The 15,758-nt window shown below is 40.2% G+C and overlaps 2 protein-coding genes across 3 annotated transcripts; one reads left to right on the forward strand and one right to left on the reverse strand.

The window, feature by feature from the left end:
- Positions 1 to 6,878: 6,878 nt before the first annotated feature.
- Positions 6,879 to 12,058, reverse strand: wdr54 (WD repeat domain 54). Its single transcript, XM_088292108.1, has 9 exons — positions 11,461 to 12,058; positions 10,045 to 10,107; positions 9,893 to 9,959; positions 9,737 to 9,793; positions 9,353 to 9,480; positions 8,708 to 8,808; positions 7,553 to 7,715; positions 7,400 to 7,474; positions 6,879 to 7,305 (listed from the first exon to the last, which is right to left on the reverse strand). The coding sequence occupies exons 1-9, from the start codon at positions 11,683 to 11,685 to the stop codon at positions 7,174 to 7,176; spliced, it is 1,011 nt and encodes a 336-aa protein (XP_088148234.1). The 5' UTR covers positions 11,686 to 12,058; the 3' UTR covers positions 6,879 to 7,173.
- c20h2orf81 (chromosome 20 C2orf81 homolog) lies at positions 12,032 to 15,734 on the forward strand. 2 transcript variants are annotated; one of them, XM_088292084.1, is made up of 4 exons: positions 12,032 to 12,158; positions 13,147 to 13,399; positions 13,630 to 13,836; positions 14,503 to 15,734. In XM_088292084.1, the coding sequence occupies exons 2-4, from the start codon at positions 13,166 to 13,168 to the stop codon at positions 15,316 to 15,318; spliced, it is 1,257 nt and encodes a 418-aa protein (XP_088148210.1). In that variant the 5' UTR covers positions 12,032 to 12,158; positions 13,147 to 13,165; the 3' UTR covers positions 15,319 to 15,734. The 2 variants fall into 2 exon arrangements, with proteins under 2 accessions (XP_088148210.1, XP_088148220.1); XM_088292094.1 differs by having other exon boundaries at positions 14,518 to 15,734.
- The last annotated feature ends 24 nt before the right edge of the window (positions 15,735 to 15,758 follow it).

Here is a 15,758-nt window from a genome sequence, read left to right on the forward strand (position 1 = left end):
GAGGGCCATCATTCTCCCATTTAATTTTGAAACTGGAGTAATCCTGTACCTTACGAGAAATAGAAACAAAACCCGAACCCCAAAACCACTCTCAAGTAAAAAACAAAAATATAAAAACATTGGATTTTATTTAATTTTGGGGAGGACGTTCCTGTTGCATATAATAACACGGGCAGTCCTGCTGCAGTTTTAGTGAGACAATTGGGACTTGTTTTAAATACTTAAAGAAATAATAATAATGAGGCCAAGCAGAACAGAAAATGAAGAGATGGATGTCTGATATCTTCTTTAAAAGCACAAAGGCTACAATGACATATTTACATAACAGTAAATTTGCCTTGGTGTAACGATGAGTCAAAAAAAATTGTCAGTACTAACGGTCTGAAATGTCATCAATTAACAGGTTCATTACTACGCCGGCAAACTTGTGGCATTAAAAGTAAAAAATAACGGCAAATGTTGAAGACAAAGCTCCATTCCAATTCTGTAAACAAGTAATCTGTATTATCTGCGACAAATTATGGCAAAGACATCCCACATGCTGCTCAATCTGTTTTTCCATTAAGGAACAGCAAACATTCTCGCAAATGCTCAGACCAAATTTTCTTTTTCTTTTTAGTCCGTGGATAACCAATTTGTCCAAACCCAAAGACACACAAAAGCCAACAAATATGGAAAGACGTGTTGTAAAAAACCAAGATGGTACCAAGAGCAGAAAACCTTTGGTGATCGCCAATCCAATGAAGATCATAGAAAACATCAATTGATTTGATTGGGGCAGAGCAAGGGTGAGCAAGTCCAACTGCTAAGACTGATTGATTGTGGCTCTTGATCCTTTCAAGAATCCGGTCAAACCCCCCCAAAAAAGTGTCGTGTTGTGTGACCAGGTGTCTCCTTGGCGATCTGGACAGAGATCAGAAGGACGAAGAAACAAGCCGTACCATCTTTCTCCACAAGTATCCGACTGTCGGATAAGCATTCACGGTCCTGCCCAGATTGCGGACCCCGGTCTCTTTGGCTCACTAACGGGGCCGCCTGTGTCCCTGTTTGGCGTCACCGAGGTGCTATGAATAGACGCAGGCGTACCGTCAGTGCTGTCAGCTAGGCATTGGCACGTGTGTCTCGTGTCAGCAGGACCACAGCGAAGAACTCCTGACTGGTGTCACTGCACCGGCACTACATTGGTGTTGCCATGGAAACAAGAATGAGCACAGCTATCCCTTGCCCTGACATCATTAGTTGTTGTTCTCAAGAAAACTCTTTCTCTGTGTGGCGTTCTCCTCATATTTATTCAGCCTTTCTGCTACATGCGACCAATCCAGTCATTCCAGGTAAAGTGCAAATGCACCGTCTTCCAAATCTCCTCTCCCACGACTTACTCTGACTTTCCCACTGTGTGAGTGGTGTGGGTGAAGCTAATGGAGAGGTGTGCGGGTCAGCGCCTAATTGACAAAAGCCCCGTAGCCTTCACAGGACAAAATGAGCAGATTGCAGTGTTTGTATTTCTGCTCCATTTACCACTTTGTGTTTGATCACATAGAATTTACTCGGCATTGACGGGCAGGCAGGAAGCCATATGGCACGTCAGGTAGGAGGTTAACAAAATGAAACAAAAAGATAAAGGTAGACAGTACTCCAGCTGCATCCTCTGCCTTCTTTTTTTTTTTATACCTGAGAGCATGTGGCCAATATAGATTAAAGTATTTGAACCCTTTGGAATATTCTGGATTTCAGTTTGAATTGGTTATCAACTGTGAGCCACGATAATAAAAACACATTTTACAAAACAGAACATATACAGTAAATATCACAGTGCAGAGTGGAAAAAAAACATACAAGTCTTTGGATGCGTTAACCAGCTTAGTCTCCTTTGGCAAAAATCACTTTCACGAAATTGCAGAGACTCATTTTGCTGTGAAATATCTCAGTAAGTTCATGTAATAGCGTGCTTGACTTTTTGCAGGTTTTCTTACTAAACGACTGCAAGTTTTTCTTTTCCCTAGGCCACGACATTCCCTCGTGACAGAGAAATTGAGCTATTCGGTGAGCAAACTCATTCCTCGCCTATTTCTGGAGCTTTGTCGAACAAGTCAAAACAAAGCTTGCCACAATTAATGATGTTAGAATGTTGAATGTAGTGCACCATCGCTCACATGCTGACAAAAACATGCCTTGATACCGACATAACCCACGAAGGGTGCAACACAGACCATCTGTCAACGTTTTCACTATTTAGAGGTTCCGGAATCTTCCATTTATGTCTTACCCTTCATGCAAGCACACTTGTATTCTCCCCAGATGCTTCTATCTCATACTTCTCTACATCCCTTGCCACTCTCCTCTTGTCAACTAGAAAATTAGTGCAAAGTCTCGGCCGTGTTGTGTGTCCTGTAGCTGTCTTAGTGTGTGTGCGGACCCTGAGTGTCATCATGAGCAACCAAAACACCCTTCGTGTGCCTCTAAAAAGATCGATAGAGCAGAGAAGACACACAATTTAATTTGTGCCGGAGATGTTTGCGTATTTAGACTTCCTGTAGCGCTGGGAAGAGGCCAATTCATATCACTCAGAGTTTAGCAGCCTCTGATGAGTGACAGATCACAGCGATACGCCTTGATCAGGATATGGCTGCTATTGTTGCTGTCCGCTCCTATGCACAATGTTGAAGACAGTTGAAAGTGACATAAAAGTGATTTTTTTTTTTTTTTTGCTCAAATATCTGAACTTGATGCTTTTTAGGTGTGAGAACAAATAATAATAAATGATACCATACCACAATACCCTAACATGCTCATATTGTCTTTAATTATGAAAATCTCTGTCCCTCACTCTCACACACAGAGAGAGAGAGAGTGAGAATTGAATCTGACTTGATTTGGAGAACTGGTTCGGACATGAATCCATCAACATTTCAGTGGTGCCATCCATCCACATGCACATATGGCTACATAAACAAGAAGGGCTCAACACACCCGGCACACTGGCTAACGTCAGCACACCAACGTCAAACAGTGCCCAGTGCTAGGCAACAATGCTATCCCAGATGGCACGCTCTGATGTTTAGTTTGCTCGAATCTCATGCACTTAAGTCCCATTTCCTACCCATGCCGCCTTGATGACACAACAGGGAATATACAGTCTGGTCTACAAGTATTTGGACAATGCCGTTGTGGAATTAGTGAGCTTCTGAAAGGGGAAGGCGGGCTGGTCTTTGATGAGGTCAGTGACCTGATCGCAACTCAACAGAGTATGTATTTTGCGCAACTGAAAAGTGACACCCATGAACAATGAATTTTGTTTATTTTTATTATAGTTTATTTTATTTTTTTGGGGGGGGGGGCGATGGGAAATAAGAAAAATCCTCAAAATGATTTGAAGCATATTTACTCAAACAATCAAAAAGTTCGCCATGAATTGACAGATTTTTCATTCACATCGGCACACATATTCCTCTTGCAACCCCAAAATTTTGTAATAATTAAAAATGCACAAATTATTTCATTACGCAAAAATCATTCTTTTTATTTATTTATTTGTTTTTTGGTCCAAGGAAGAGGGACTTTCTAAGGACCCCCTTGGGAAAGGGTGTGGAACTCATTTTGGGCACAGGCCACCTTGTTTGCCCTCCGAGGGCTATGAAACCATAAAATGTTGAATTTCCTCATCATATTATTACATCCAGTAGCAACAAATTGATAATTACTAACTCATTTTTAATCAAAAATCAAGCAAAATAGTTGTTTGTTACTGTATAGTAAAAAGAGATTTGGCAACAAAAAGAAATGCTGTAACAGTTTTGTTTATAACATGACAATTTGAACATCTTTGAAAGATTTTAGCAACAATCATGGAATTTGATGCACACGATTCCTTTCAGAGGCCACATCAAATTATATTGGGCCCCCAAGCCTGTCACCTGTGCCCTAAATTGAAACGTGGACTTTATAAAGTTTGTAACATTAATTGGGCAGTCAAGGCTTCTTCATACATTTGTTCATGCTCTGTCATGTTGAAGTCCTCCTTTCCCAAATTTCGAGCGTAACACACACGTATTAAGGCGCTGCTTTGGCTGTTTGTTTTCATCAGTGAGCTGGTCCATCTATGGCAGCAGACTGGAGAGGCTTTAGGCTCTATCCCAGCAGGCTTAGCCACACAGACCCAGCTGCTGCCACGAGTGTGGACGGGCACGGGATAAACTGCTCACTCTTCAGCATGGAAATGAAAGCCAACACACCGACATGCATGTATATAACACACTTTCTTTAAGGTCATCATACTTGAGCTGCCAGTTTATTTGATGCTGCACCGAGTGATTTTCTTTCTATCGACAGTGAAACCTCCAAGTTGACAATCGCAAGCCTGACTGCATTTTGAAATATTTCTCAGAGGAAATAATGAGAACTATAAAAAAAAAAAATCAAATCAAATCAAAGTATCGCAATCATGCTGCTGAAAGTGATTTCACATTGGAATACGGTAAATATAATAAAAATATGTTAACCATGTGGTAGTAAAAAAAATAAAAATGTGTGTTCTCTACGAGCTCTGAAGGTGCTGTTACAGTCAAGTCCTACACATACATACTGGAGTTTTTTTCATATTCTACTGGCCAGCCAATGCCCCAGGACTAACACTCATTTGTAATCAAAATAGGTAAACCACACTGGACTTTGCAAAAAAAATACTCACTTCAATCTATCTTTAGTTCTTAACTTTTGTTTACCTCAATGCCATGTTTCAGTATACATAATGCTAACTACAAAGTTGCACATTCCATACAGATGTGAATATCTGTAAAAATTCTTGCTCTCACAACATTTTTAAAAAAAGGGTCCGCACCAGTCCTTTATTTCTAGGAGGAATGTGTATAGGCAAAGTAGCATGTGCACACTTATGTTCACTATGCTTCATGTTCTAATCTCTCCTTTTTTGTGTGCTCAGCTGGAACAGCTAGAGTCAACAAGTTTTGCAGAAGTGGCCCTGGGCTTGAGAAAAGGACCAGAATGTCAAGCAGAGTTATTGACTGATCCAAAGAAGACTAAATGTTAATGTTTGTCTCTGCGTTTCGGAGAAAAGTGGCATCACAGTCCCATAAAGCCTTTGCTTGACAAGGTCCAAATCGCTCCCTGCGCCATCAATCCGTCTTTTTAATTCATCCGTTGCTTTTCAGCAATATCTCCCGATGTGTATTGTACTGTTCCAGAAAGTTATGTAACACCAGTCTGTGTCATTGGGGAGCTCATTTTAGCCATCAATTCTTCTGCTGAGCCTCCCTCCCCCCAACCCAACACACACCAGTCGACTGTGAGGTGTGACACAACGCGACCTACTAAAATGTATCGACTCCATTAGAACGTGTGACGTTTGCATGGCTCCTGGCGCTTGTTCGCCCGCCATTTACATGTGGCCCGGACATCGGCATCGACCCCACAGTCAGCTGGCACTTCGCAAATTTAAGTTATGTAACATGTCATGAGTGTATGGCTTCAAAAAAGTCTTGTCACTTGATGTTATGTGATCAGTGTTGACTGTAAACCAGAAAAAAGAAATAACTACAACTCTGGGATTTAGTTTAGCCGCAGACCGACATACAGCGTGCAATTCCTCACTGACCTGATTCTTCTTATCTCGTCACGATCAGGTGGACGGATTATGGTGGTACCTTGACACATGATATGAGCAAAAATAAAAAGTGCATGTGATAACGCTACAAGAGACCATATCAGCTATCAATAGTGATCGGTTAGCAAAATAGTCTGCAAATATTTTTTTACACAAAAAAAAACCTCCAAATACCACCAACATAACAATTAATATATTATGTACACAGAATTTAGTTTAAATTAGTATTTTGTGCAAAGGTGAGAGCTGGTGCCACATACATGCATGCGTCCCTCCCAAATATAAAGGAACATGTCACACATGTTAAAAAGGATGTGTGATAACCACAGAACTAGAAACGGAATATTGAAATGAACAAACGAAAAGAAAAAAAATGTAAATCTGTGATATGCAAATGCCAAACTGAATTTGTATAAGTCAACTGTTGTGTTAAGTTGTAATATTACCAATCACCACTAGATGTCAGACATGTCTTATTTCCACTTACACTGCGTTTTATACTGCCTTAATTACAGCGTGAGGAAGCCAAATTATTTTTGGAGGATTTGGAATGATGCAGATCAAACGGTACCTTATTAACATTCGCATTTTGAGTGAGTTTAACAAAATTTACACAATGAGTTCTTGCACTTAAGGATCAGCAGTTTTGTGCCTTCCTTGAATGGTATTTTTTATGCGTAGCCTCGGCACTGGAAAACAATGTCTGTGTGTGGTTACTTTGTTGTTTCTTTCAAACCCTTTGTTGTTGGGTTAGCATAGTGGATATTTGATACATGAATTGTCAAAAATGAAATTGATTAAAAGCATGTATTTTGTACATATTCATATTTACAAGAGCATTTTTGTCATACATCTGGTTAGGAGGTGTGTGGTCCTACATAGGCTCACCCGTAGCACTGATGAAAAAAAATGAGCCCTCCGCCAGCACTAGGTTGCCCATCCCCGATTTACAGCTCTCGATTAACCTAATATGCAGAACTAACAAACAAGAAAGATTCAAAGTCAAAACAACTTGGGAGTCAACTAGGGTCAATGAAAAGATTGCGTTGTCCCTTTGGAGGTTCTACCTGGAGCTTACCTAGTCTGTTAAAACTCTAATTCTGCGGTCAGATCTATCTTTAATCTTAAACTGGTAAATTTGAAGGAAAATGATTAATTAGTTACCATCATTTGTAAATAAAAAAAAAACGTACCATAACGTATTCACCAAGTTTGAGAAAATCCATGCTGTCCCCTAGTGGCATTTCTTTAAAGCAAATATATTCAATAATATTTTAATATTGAACTTGTGTTCATAAACAGGTATACATTTGCCATTCAAATTCTAAAGACATTATTTAAACATCCGAGTCATCGTCAAAAAGCTCACGTACATCTGAAGAGACACAGCCTAAACATAATGCGTACATCATCAGAAAAATGATGCAATTTGACGCCGACCGGACTTCCAGAATATCTGACCTTCTCAGTGTGCTACATCTGGATCACATTGAGGAAATATTATATGACATCCGTTTGATATCCGTATACCCAGCCACAGTAAAGGTGATGTCTTATGTCTGCGTGTAGCGTATAATTTCATTGAGATCATATCCTGTCACGGCGAAGGCGTAGCCATCTCCATCGCAGAACTTGGCGCCGCAGATTTGTGTGTCTGTCACACACTCATTGTGCAGATGGGCAACCTAAGAGGAAATGAAAGAAATCCATGCTTTTATAGAGAGAATGTGCACTTCAACTAGAAAATGAGGTGCGAGTTGTGTTTTTCAGTAGGCTTACCTCCACACTGTTACTTTCCGGTGTTACTGTCAGGTGCCACACTCTTACAAAAGAATCTTCAGCAGCAGACAGGAGCTGTGGAGCACAATGCACATTTAAAATCACACATGCCAACTTAATACACGCCGATATGTTTCGCTTCACTAAACTCACCAGCCCAGAAAAAGGAGCAATATCCAGTGAGTAGATCCAACGGGCATGGGCGTTGACTTCCGCATGCAGAATTCCCGTCACGGCCTCGTACAGACGGATCTGGCCTGTTCCGTAACCTGCCACCACTGTACCTTTCCACAGCTTCACGGATGAGCAGCTCATGCTGACAAGAAGATTGATGATCATTGCCGTGAGGAAACAAAAAAAGCGGCAATTACATTAGAGGAGTGAGTGATAAGGAAGAGGAAATGGAGGAAAGAAAGACATCAGGTAATGACGCAAAACAATGAAGTACGCAGGAGGGTGAGGATGATGTCGGAAAGGTTCAAATGTAGTAATGATATGAAAATGCACCATGGTTGTTGTTCAAAAAAGCAAATCGCCAATGCAAATAAAACTGATTACAACTCTACACTCAATATTCCAAACTAAATAAGCTGTATGGACTACATATATAACATCTTCAACAATCAAAAAGAATCCAGTTTCCTCAATTCAATTTTTGCGGATTTGCACACCATATTTAAAATAAGTCAGCTATATTTCACACAGCTCCAAATGGTGGGACAAGTACACTGCAAAAAGTGAAATCTTAATTAAGATATAATTTCTTAACTTTAACCTAACTTTGCTTTGATAAGTTATTTTTGCTTAAAATAAAATGGTCAGACAAGATCACTGCACTTGTTTAAAAGCAACTTAATAGTTAATTATCTTTTTTGAACTTGCAGTCCTGGCATCGAGTGTTGACAGCTAGTTTTTAGTACTGTGAGGCTTAAAGCAAACACTTTCAACATTTTAAAACTTACCAACAATCAAAATCACCTGAAGTGAGGTTGCAAAAGTCAAATTTTCTTATTTTAAGATTTTGTATAATCAAGTAATAAGATGAATGAAAGTATGAGAACAAATTGGACAAAACTGCAATTTAGCTCTTTATTTGGATTTAACACGTTTAACAAATCATTTATTTCACTTTGCTGCGGCTGTACAAGCAGTTTTTTCCCCCATTTTTCAAAATCTTGTCAAGTAAAATGTTGTTTTGCTGGCAGAAATTTTTGCTTATTTTAAGTATTATTTTTTTCCCTTGAGATTTCCAGAGGAATTTTTGCAGTGTAGTGACCACAAGATGAAAAAAGTCAATTTCATTCTTACTCAAATCCACCAATCTTGTTGAGCAGCTGAAACTCTTCCCCAGACTTCCACACACACAAGGTGCCGCCGTCATCGGCACTGACCAAGTCGGCGATGCACTCCTGAGGGAAGACAAACAACCGCTGACATCATGTTATTGACTGACTGATAGACATTGCACGTACTTTTTAAGCGCTTTCAAGCAATCGCACCTCCCACCACTCCAAAAAAAAATAATAATCTGAACACACTTGTCGAGATAAACTTGAGAGCAAAATTTTGCGAGAAACAATGAGGCACAAGGTTGGGAGAAATTGTCCATATATTATATTGCATTTTACAGTCATACTAAAAACTTTTTTTTAGTATGACAGTCATACTTAAAAAACGTTAATATATTAGTCACACTTTTGAAGTATGAGTGAATGCACATGAGCTCCGAAAGGGTTGGAAGAACATCATTCTAGGTTTCCTTTGTGGCGGCACAATGAAAGCTCCATTTTAAGACCGAGCAATTCTGCAAACACGAGTCCAAGTAAATCATATATGCAAGGACAATAATATGAAGCTCACTCACCTATGTAACGCAATAAAGTAAGCAGCATACTGTAAGAGAGACATCACCCAATGAAGTTCAATGAGCAATATAACATTTTAGGATAATACCTGGCTGCCTGAGCACTCTTGGGCCAAGTCAGCAATGGGCTCCTTGTGCACCTCCAGCACCTCAGACAAGGTGATATTACTGCCTTTGCTGGGAACGTCAAACACCAAGATTCCACAAGAGGACAGACCTTGAATGACAAGAAACTATTGTGGACAGACCTTGAATGACAAGAAACTATCGTGTTTGTCCTAAGGAGGGTGGAAGGTGAGCTTGAGCCTCTGCCAGTAGACTTTGGGGGAGAAGTGGATTTGACAACCAATCGCAGGTTATTTTTGTAATGTGAGAAGGTAGAGTACCTGTAGTCAACGCAGCTCTGAATGAATTTGGTAATGCCATTTAAAATCTTGTTAGCTCAAAAGAAATATGTTTTGCACCGTACTGACCCACACATATGTAATTCTCCCACACAGCAGCGATCCCCCGGGCAAATACAGCCTGAGCTGGGGACAAAGGACACATTTACGACACATATGAAAGGAGAAATAATGACCTCATGAAGTGTCTTATAAGTGAAACCGGTTTTGCAACGTTGATGTTACCTGTTGGTGTTTCTGGAGTATCCAGTGCATGCCAATACACCATGATGGAGCCATCTGATTCATACACCTAGAAAGGAAAATACAAAAATGCTGTTACAAGACGTAACAAAGCTTTTATTCATGTCCAGTCTAAAATCTACTCAATGTGTCACCTGGATTCCTTTCTGTGACGTCACGACCAACAGATCACGAGAGGGCAAAACACAAAATGCAGCCTATCAGAAGAAAACACAAATAAATCTTATTGAGTCTCCTGTAATGTATACCAGTTCAAATATAATGCTCATTTTGAGACAAAAACAGGGGGAATAGTGGAGAGTTTATATTTTCCCTGCCTGCACAAAATACAGACACATTAGAAGGAAGAGAAAGAAAAGCAAGTTATAGGACTCAGTAGAAATGACCAAGCCAAAACCAAATTCATGCCAGTTTTTCTGGCCTTATGTAGCTCTAAGGCACAGGTGTCAAACTCAAGGCCCGGATCTGGCCCGCGACCGCATTTTATGTGGCCCGCAAAGGGCAAATCATGTGCATCAACTTACTTTTCCTAGCACATTTTCTTCACTTTTAATAACATTGGGATATGAGATATTGCTATTTGTTTGTTACTAATCCACCCCTTTTAAAATAAATGGAATAATTTCTGAACAAACAATTACTGACTGGCTGTCCTTCATTTTGTTGTGTGTATGTGATAACGTAAGGTGATCACACATTTATATGGGTTCACTGTCATAACGGCCCTCTGAGGGAAACCAACTACGATGTGGCCCGTCCACAAAAATTAGTTTTACACCCCTGCTCTAAGGTAAGGACTTGCTTCCAGTTTTTACTTTCCTGACTCATTCATTCATTCTCTTCTTGCGGAGTAGCAGCAGCTCGACTCCGAGCCCCGGTTGATCGAGCTTCTCATCTTATCTCTAAGGGAGAGCCCGGACATCCTGCAGAGGAAACTCATTTTGACCGCTTGTATCCGGGATCTTACACCCACATCATGGGTGAGAGCAGGGACGCAGATTGAACGGTAAATTGAGAGGTTTGCCTTTCGGCTCAGCACCCTCTTCACCACGACAGACCGATACAGAGTCCATATCACTGCAGACGCTGCACAAATCCGCCGGTTGATCTCCTGCTCCAACCTCCAATCACTCATGAGCAAGATTCCAAGATACTTAAACTCCGCCACTTGGGGCAGGATCTCGTCACCAACCTGGAGTGAGAATTCCACCGTTTTCCGACAGCGGACCACACTCTCAGATTTGGAAGTGCTGATTTTCATCCCAACCGCTTCACACTGCTTTCCTAACTTCAACCCGGCCTATTTAGCCTGGCTTGGAAACGGTACTGGGTTGGGTTAGGCAAAGCATTCAGCACTTCGTATTCCCAGGTGAACACTGATCTAGGCTTTTACTCTAGGCTTGAGCTTCCCTGATCAGACAGAGTATTATAATAATCTGTTTTTGTTGTAATAAATAAAATAAAATCAGAAAAATAAATGGTCTGACTCTGTTTTCTAAAATGATGTCCACCAATTCTGTAGTGATCCTTATTGCTCCACAATGCCTGACCTGCATAATGAGCGATGGACTAGTTGCGACATTGGGCTCCTTGGACTGCAACTGACGGTGGGAGTAATTGAGGCCGTCCCACGACGCGCTGACCATGTTGACCACATTGGCGTGAACCACCGTGAAGTAGGTGAGGCGCCGCGGGGCGATACGCAGCACGCACAGGTTGTTGTACAACGCTGACGCGCTGTTCTTAATCTGGATGCTCTTCTCTTTGTGATACATCGAAAGGCTTGATTCGGTGTCACTGGTCTCAAAGTATGTCAGCCTAAACGTGTTCCCTCTTCGGGTATACTGGATCGTTTCATGAAAACGACATTACGCTCTATTTCGTATTTAGCATTAGCAGCTAGGCTAAGCAGAGAGCTGCTAGCAAATCACTTGGCAGTACGCAGTCAAATAAATTAAAAAAATAACACCGTCATTGTTGTATTGTAAAGCTTTCCTGCGATCGCTTGCCAGTTATACAATTACTAGTCGCCGTCATTACTGATAGATTTGACTTGAAGCAAGCGCTTATCTCGATCGGATTTCCTCGGCGTCTGCTGCAGCCATAGAGACAAATGTGTGACGTCAAACCCACGTGTGGAGTTGCTTGGCAACAGTTGTCTACATCCGGAAGTAGACGCAACAGTTGAAAACATTTATATGAAGATAAAAAAAGCAACCTCAAGGCAAACTAAACCGAGTAATTGGAGGTATGTTTGTTTGTTCATCTATTTCAAACGATGTAAATAATTTAATGAACAGCCGCACAGTAATGATATGTTGATGTAAGTAGTGGGTTTCGTGAACACATCAGGAAAACGTTTAACAACGCGTTTAATGCTGCATTCGAGGAAGGTGGGAAGTGGGGAAAGTCCTACTTGGATTGTCCCAGTTCCGACCTCAAAGAGGTCGAGACACAGAGATGGCCGATTCCGAATTGTTTGTTGTTATAGTTCATCACAACACATTTTGGCTTCCGGCAAACCTTCACAATTTTCTTAATTTATAAGATTAATGGAATATATTTAAAGCATTTCATTCATTTCACCCAAAAACGTCATACAAGACGACATATCTTCGCGCAGTCAGTACAAACCACGACGTGTTGAGTAAAGTTATTTCAAATAACTAAAAAATTATAAATAAATAAATAAATCTAAAAACCTCCCCAGTTGTCGTTGCGCTTTTTCCAATTCGAAAGGTGGGAAGTCAGAAACGTCCTTGTTCCCAACTTTCCGAATGCAGAGATATTGCAGAATTAATAACTGTTTGTTGGGTGGATATATTATTACACTGCCTTCACACCATACGTTTGACTGAATTACCGTCACCTTAATGCAAAATGTATGTTTTACACAACATGACAAAAATACAAAGGCTCACACATATCTGTTAATATATGTGACCTATTTATAAACTGGTTGTGACTTAATATACCCTCAAAATGCAAAAATCGCCGCATGCTAAATAGTTGCATGACTCATTGTAGTTTTAGAAAACGCCACGAGAGTGTGCTACTGTATGCCTTTTGACTTTCTTGACAGGATGGAACATACTGAGTATACTCTCCTGTATTCATCTTTTCATGATTGCCACTGTGCAGTACATGTGCACAACCAAATACAATAGTCTCTTGTTTATTTTGTGGGTTCCAGTTTATTTTCTGATGTTTTGCCCCTCTTATTTTGCTAAAACAAGGTAATCAAACACTACCAAGATGTCCCGCTCGACATCCAAAGCCCAAGCTGACAAGGGTAAGGCGCCAGCTCGAGTGTCTCCGCCGCCATCCCATGAGCCGGAAGAGGAAGACATCATCCCTGGATGTCTGACTCAGAGCCAATGGATGGACATGTTGGTCCAAGAAGAGGCGGAAGATGTAGTGGGGGAAATAATGGCTGATCTGATGACCAATGTCATGGAAGGCTGTTACAATGTCCACATTGAAAAACAGGTAAAACATCCACTCATTATCCACTTGTCCTAATTAAAGTCATGGGTGAGCTGGAGGATGTCCCAGTGGATTTTGGGGCAACACTGGACTTGTCTCCAGGGCACTCGACAGACAACCACACACTTACATTCACACCTATTCACAATTTGGAGTCTTCGATTAACCTCGATTAATTTTTTTGATGTTGGAAGGTCACAGAATAAATAAGGGAATTATTTATTTTCCCACAGCTGTCATCTTTCACTGCTTACTGGGCCAAGGATTACTTCATACAGACTGTGGAGCAAAAACTCATGTGCCGAGATAAATGGGAAGATGAAATGGATTTGTCTGCAACAGAAGACTCAGAACCAATACCAATCACTCCAGATGTCTGGGCAGAAGGATGTTTTCCTGTTATACATGGAGCACCTCCATCTGAGCCTGCGTCGCCACAGGTATATTTTAATTGTCTCTTCCAAAAGTTGCTTCCGCGGAACCTCAGAAGTCCAATACCGATCAAATGCGATTTGGAGTTAATCCCCTAAAAAATTTGAGCTATTTGTGTTATAAGTCAAATTTGCCGTTTAAATCAGTGGATATGAAGTTTGTGTTTTACAAAATTAGTCTTTGGAGGGCTACTTTTTACTTTTACTCGAGTCATATTCTTAAGTAAGAGTGTGCTTAGTAGAGCACAATCTGTGGCTACTCTACCCATTTTTGTAGTATGCTAAGTATGTACTTATTCACGTAACAAAACATTGATTCCAGAAATTCCTTTAAAATGCTACAAGATGTAGATTGTATTACTCTGCAAACACTTTTCTCTCTGTCACAATGTTTGTGAGGTTGAGTAGTTTTACTTTATTTGAGATGTAATTATTTTTCTTCCAATGTGGTTAAAATCTCTTCATACTTGTTTGATAATTAACAGTCATTTAATTTAATAATGGTTTATGATCATAATGACAGCCTGGGCTTGGAACTGTTGAATTCACTTGACATTGTTTCTTATCGTAAAAATGGTTTTATTTTATTTTTTTACAACTTGTCTCAATGAATTGTGTCTGTGTTCGACTCTGGATGTTCCACTGTTGCTAATTGTCCTTCATGATTTATGCCAGGCTTTCTCTACACAGATCAACCAGGAAACTAATATTTGCGAGGACCTTGAACCGGCATATACTGAAGAAAATCAACAAAATGTTACCATTCCACAAAGAAGCAGCTCCTCCGAGCAATCTGAAGAGAAATCAAGTGCTGGCAGCCATTTTGATGACAAGATTTGCAGAGAACCAAGTCCTTGCCCCGAACAAAACACTTCCACCAAGAAAAAACAAAAAACGTTTTTATCACCAAAGCTTGAGCAAAGTACTGTTTTGCCACCAGTGTCGTGTGCAGAAGAAAAACTGGAAACCAAGGGTGAAATTAAAGTCCCTTCTGGTTCTCAGTATAAAACCACATCATCCCAACAACCAAAGAATAATCAAACTATTTGTAAGCTTGATCATTCCTCCCTGCCCCGACACTGGATCACTCCTCAGTATGAAATTGACAAATGCACAAAATCTAGCATAAAAAAATCCGATGGACAATCCAAAGTAGCGCCAGTGACTAGTAGTCAGCAGACTGGTATCATAGAAATGTCATGGAATCCTGCGAACCAAGATCAGTCAGAGAGGTTGTCTCCCATTAAAGACGAGAAGACGATGGCTCGAGCTTTGAGGATGGACACCATAGATTTGGCCAAAGGTGTATCTCTCATGAATGCCCAGAGAACACAAATGGGCCCTCTCCCATTCAAATCACAAGCTCAATCTGCCAAACTGAGGCCGATAAACAGTGAGTCTGAAATATCACCTTTCCCCGTGGATCAGCTGACGACAAAACGTGCACCTCAGGTTACCCAGTTGTTGCCGTCTGACAAATTTAAGTTTTGATGGAAAAAAAAGCAAAGAAAAGAAAATTCACCTTCTTCATCTTCAAGCAATAAAATGAGTTTTGATGTTCGTGTGCTTTTTACACCCATTAAGTTTTCAATCAATCCTCAACCTTGGTAAAAAAAAAACAAAAAAAAAAAACAATAATATAATACGCATTTATCATTTGGAAATGTATTTTTATTTTGTATTTATTTTTCAACAGTTTGAGCGCAGAAATAAAAACCCGATCTGCAAGAGGTTGAGCATCACTGGCTTAACCACACTACTTTAGATATGGAAGAAAATTAAATGAATACACCACCTATTTTATTAATTTGTCGAAGCAGTCTGGAAGGAAATTAAATGAATACACCACCTATTGTATTAATTTGTCGAAGTAGTCCACTGTGTATGCGTATATGCGTATAATTAGATGAAACATTAGGAATAAAAGTCAA

The sequence above is a fragment of the Idiotropiscis lumnitzeri genome, chromosome 1 (genome assembly GCF_059441095.1).
Source record: "Idiotropiscis lumnitzeri isolate Australia: NSW breed Sydney's pygmy pipehorse chromosome 1, RoL_Ilum_1.0, whole genome shotgun sequence".
NCBI classification, from domain to species: Eukaryota; Metazoa; Chordata; class Actinopteri; order Syngnathiformes; family Syngnathidae; genus Idiotropiscis; species Idiotropiscis lumnitzeri.

What these genes read in the sequence shown, in the direction of transcription:
- wdr54 (XM_088292108.1), bottom strand. Translation starts at nt 11,685, where the DNA reads ATGTATCACAAAGAGAAGAGCATCCAGATTAAGAACAGCGCGTCAGCG. An exon ending in GTCCATCGCTCATTATGCAG is followed by an intron (nt 10,108 to 11,460) that starts GTCAGGCATTGT and finishes TTCTTCTGATAG; the next exon opens with GCTGCATTTTGTGTTTTGCC. An exon ending in TTGCTCCTTTTTCTGGGCTG is followed by an intron (nt 7,475 to 7,552) that starts GTGAGTTTAGTG and finishes TGTGCTCCACAG; the next exon opens with CTCCTGTCTGCTGCTGAAGA.
- c20h2orf81 (XM_088292084.1), top strand. Translation starts at nt 13,166, where the DNA reads ATGTCCCGCTCGACATCCAAAGCCCAAGCTGACAAGGGTAAGGCGCCA. An exon ending in ATGTCCACATTGAAAAACAG is followed by an intron (nt 13,400 to 13,629) that starts GTAAAACATCCA and finishes ATTTTCCCACAG; the next exon opens with CTGTCATCTTTCACTGCTTA. An exon ending in CTGAGCCTGCGTCGCCACAG is followed by an intron (nt 13,837 to 14,502) that starts GTATATTTTAAT and finishes GATTTATGCCAG; the next exon opens with GCTTTCTCTACACAGATCAA.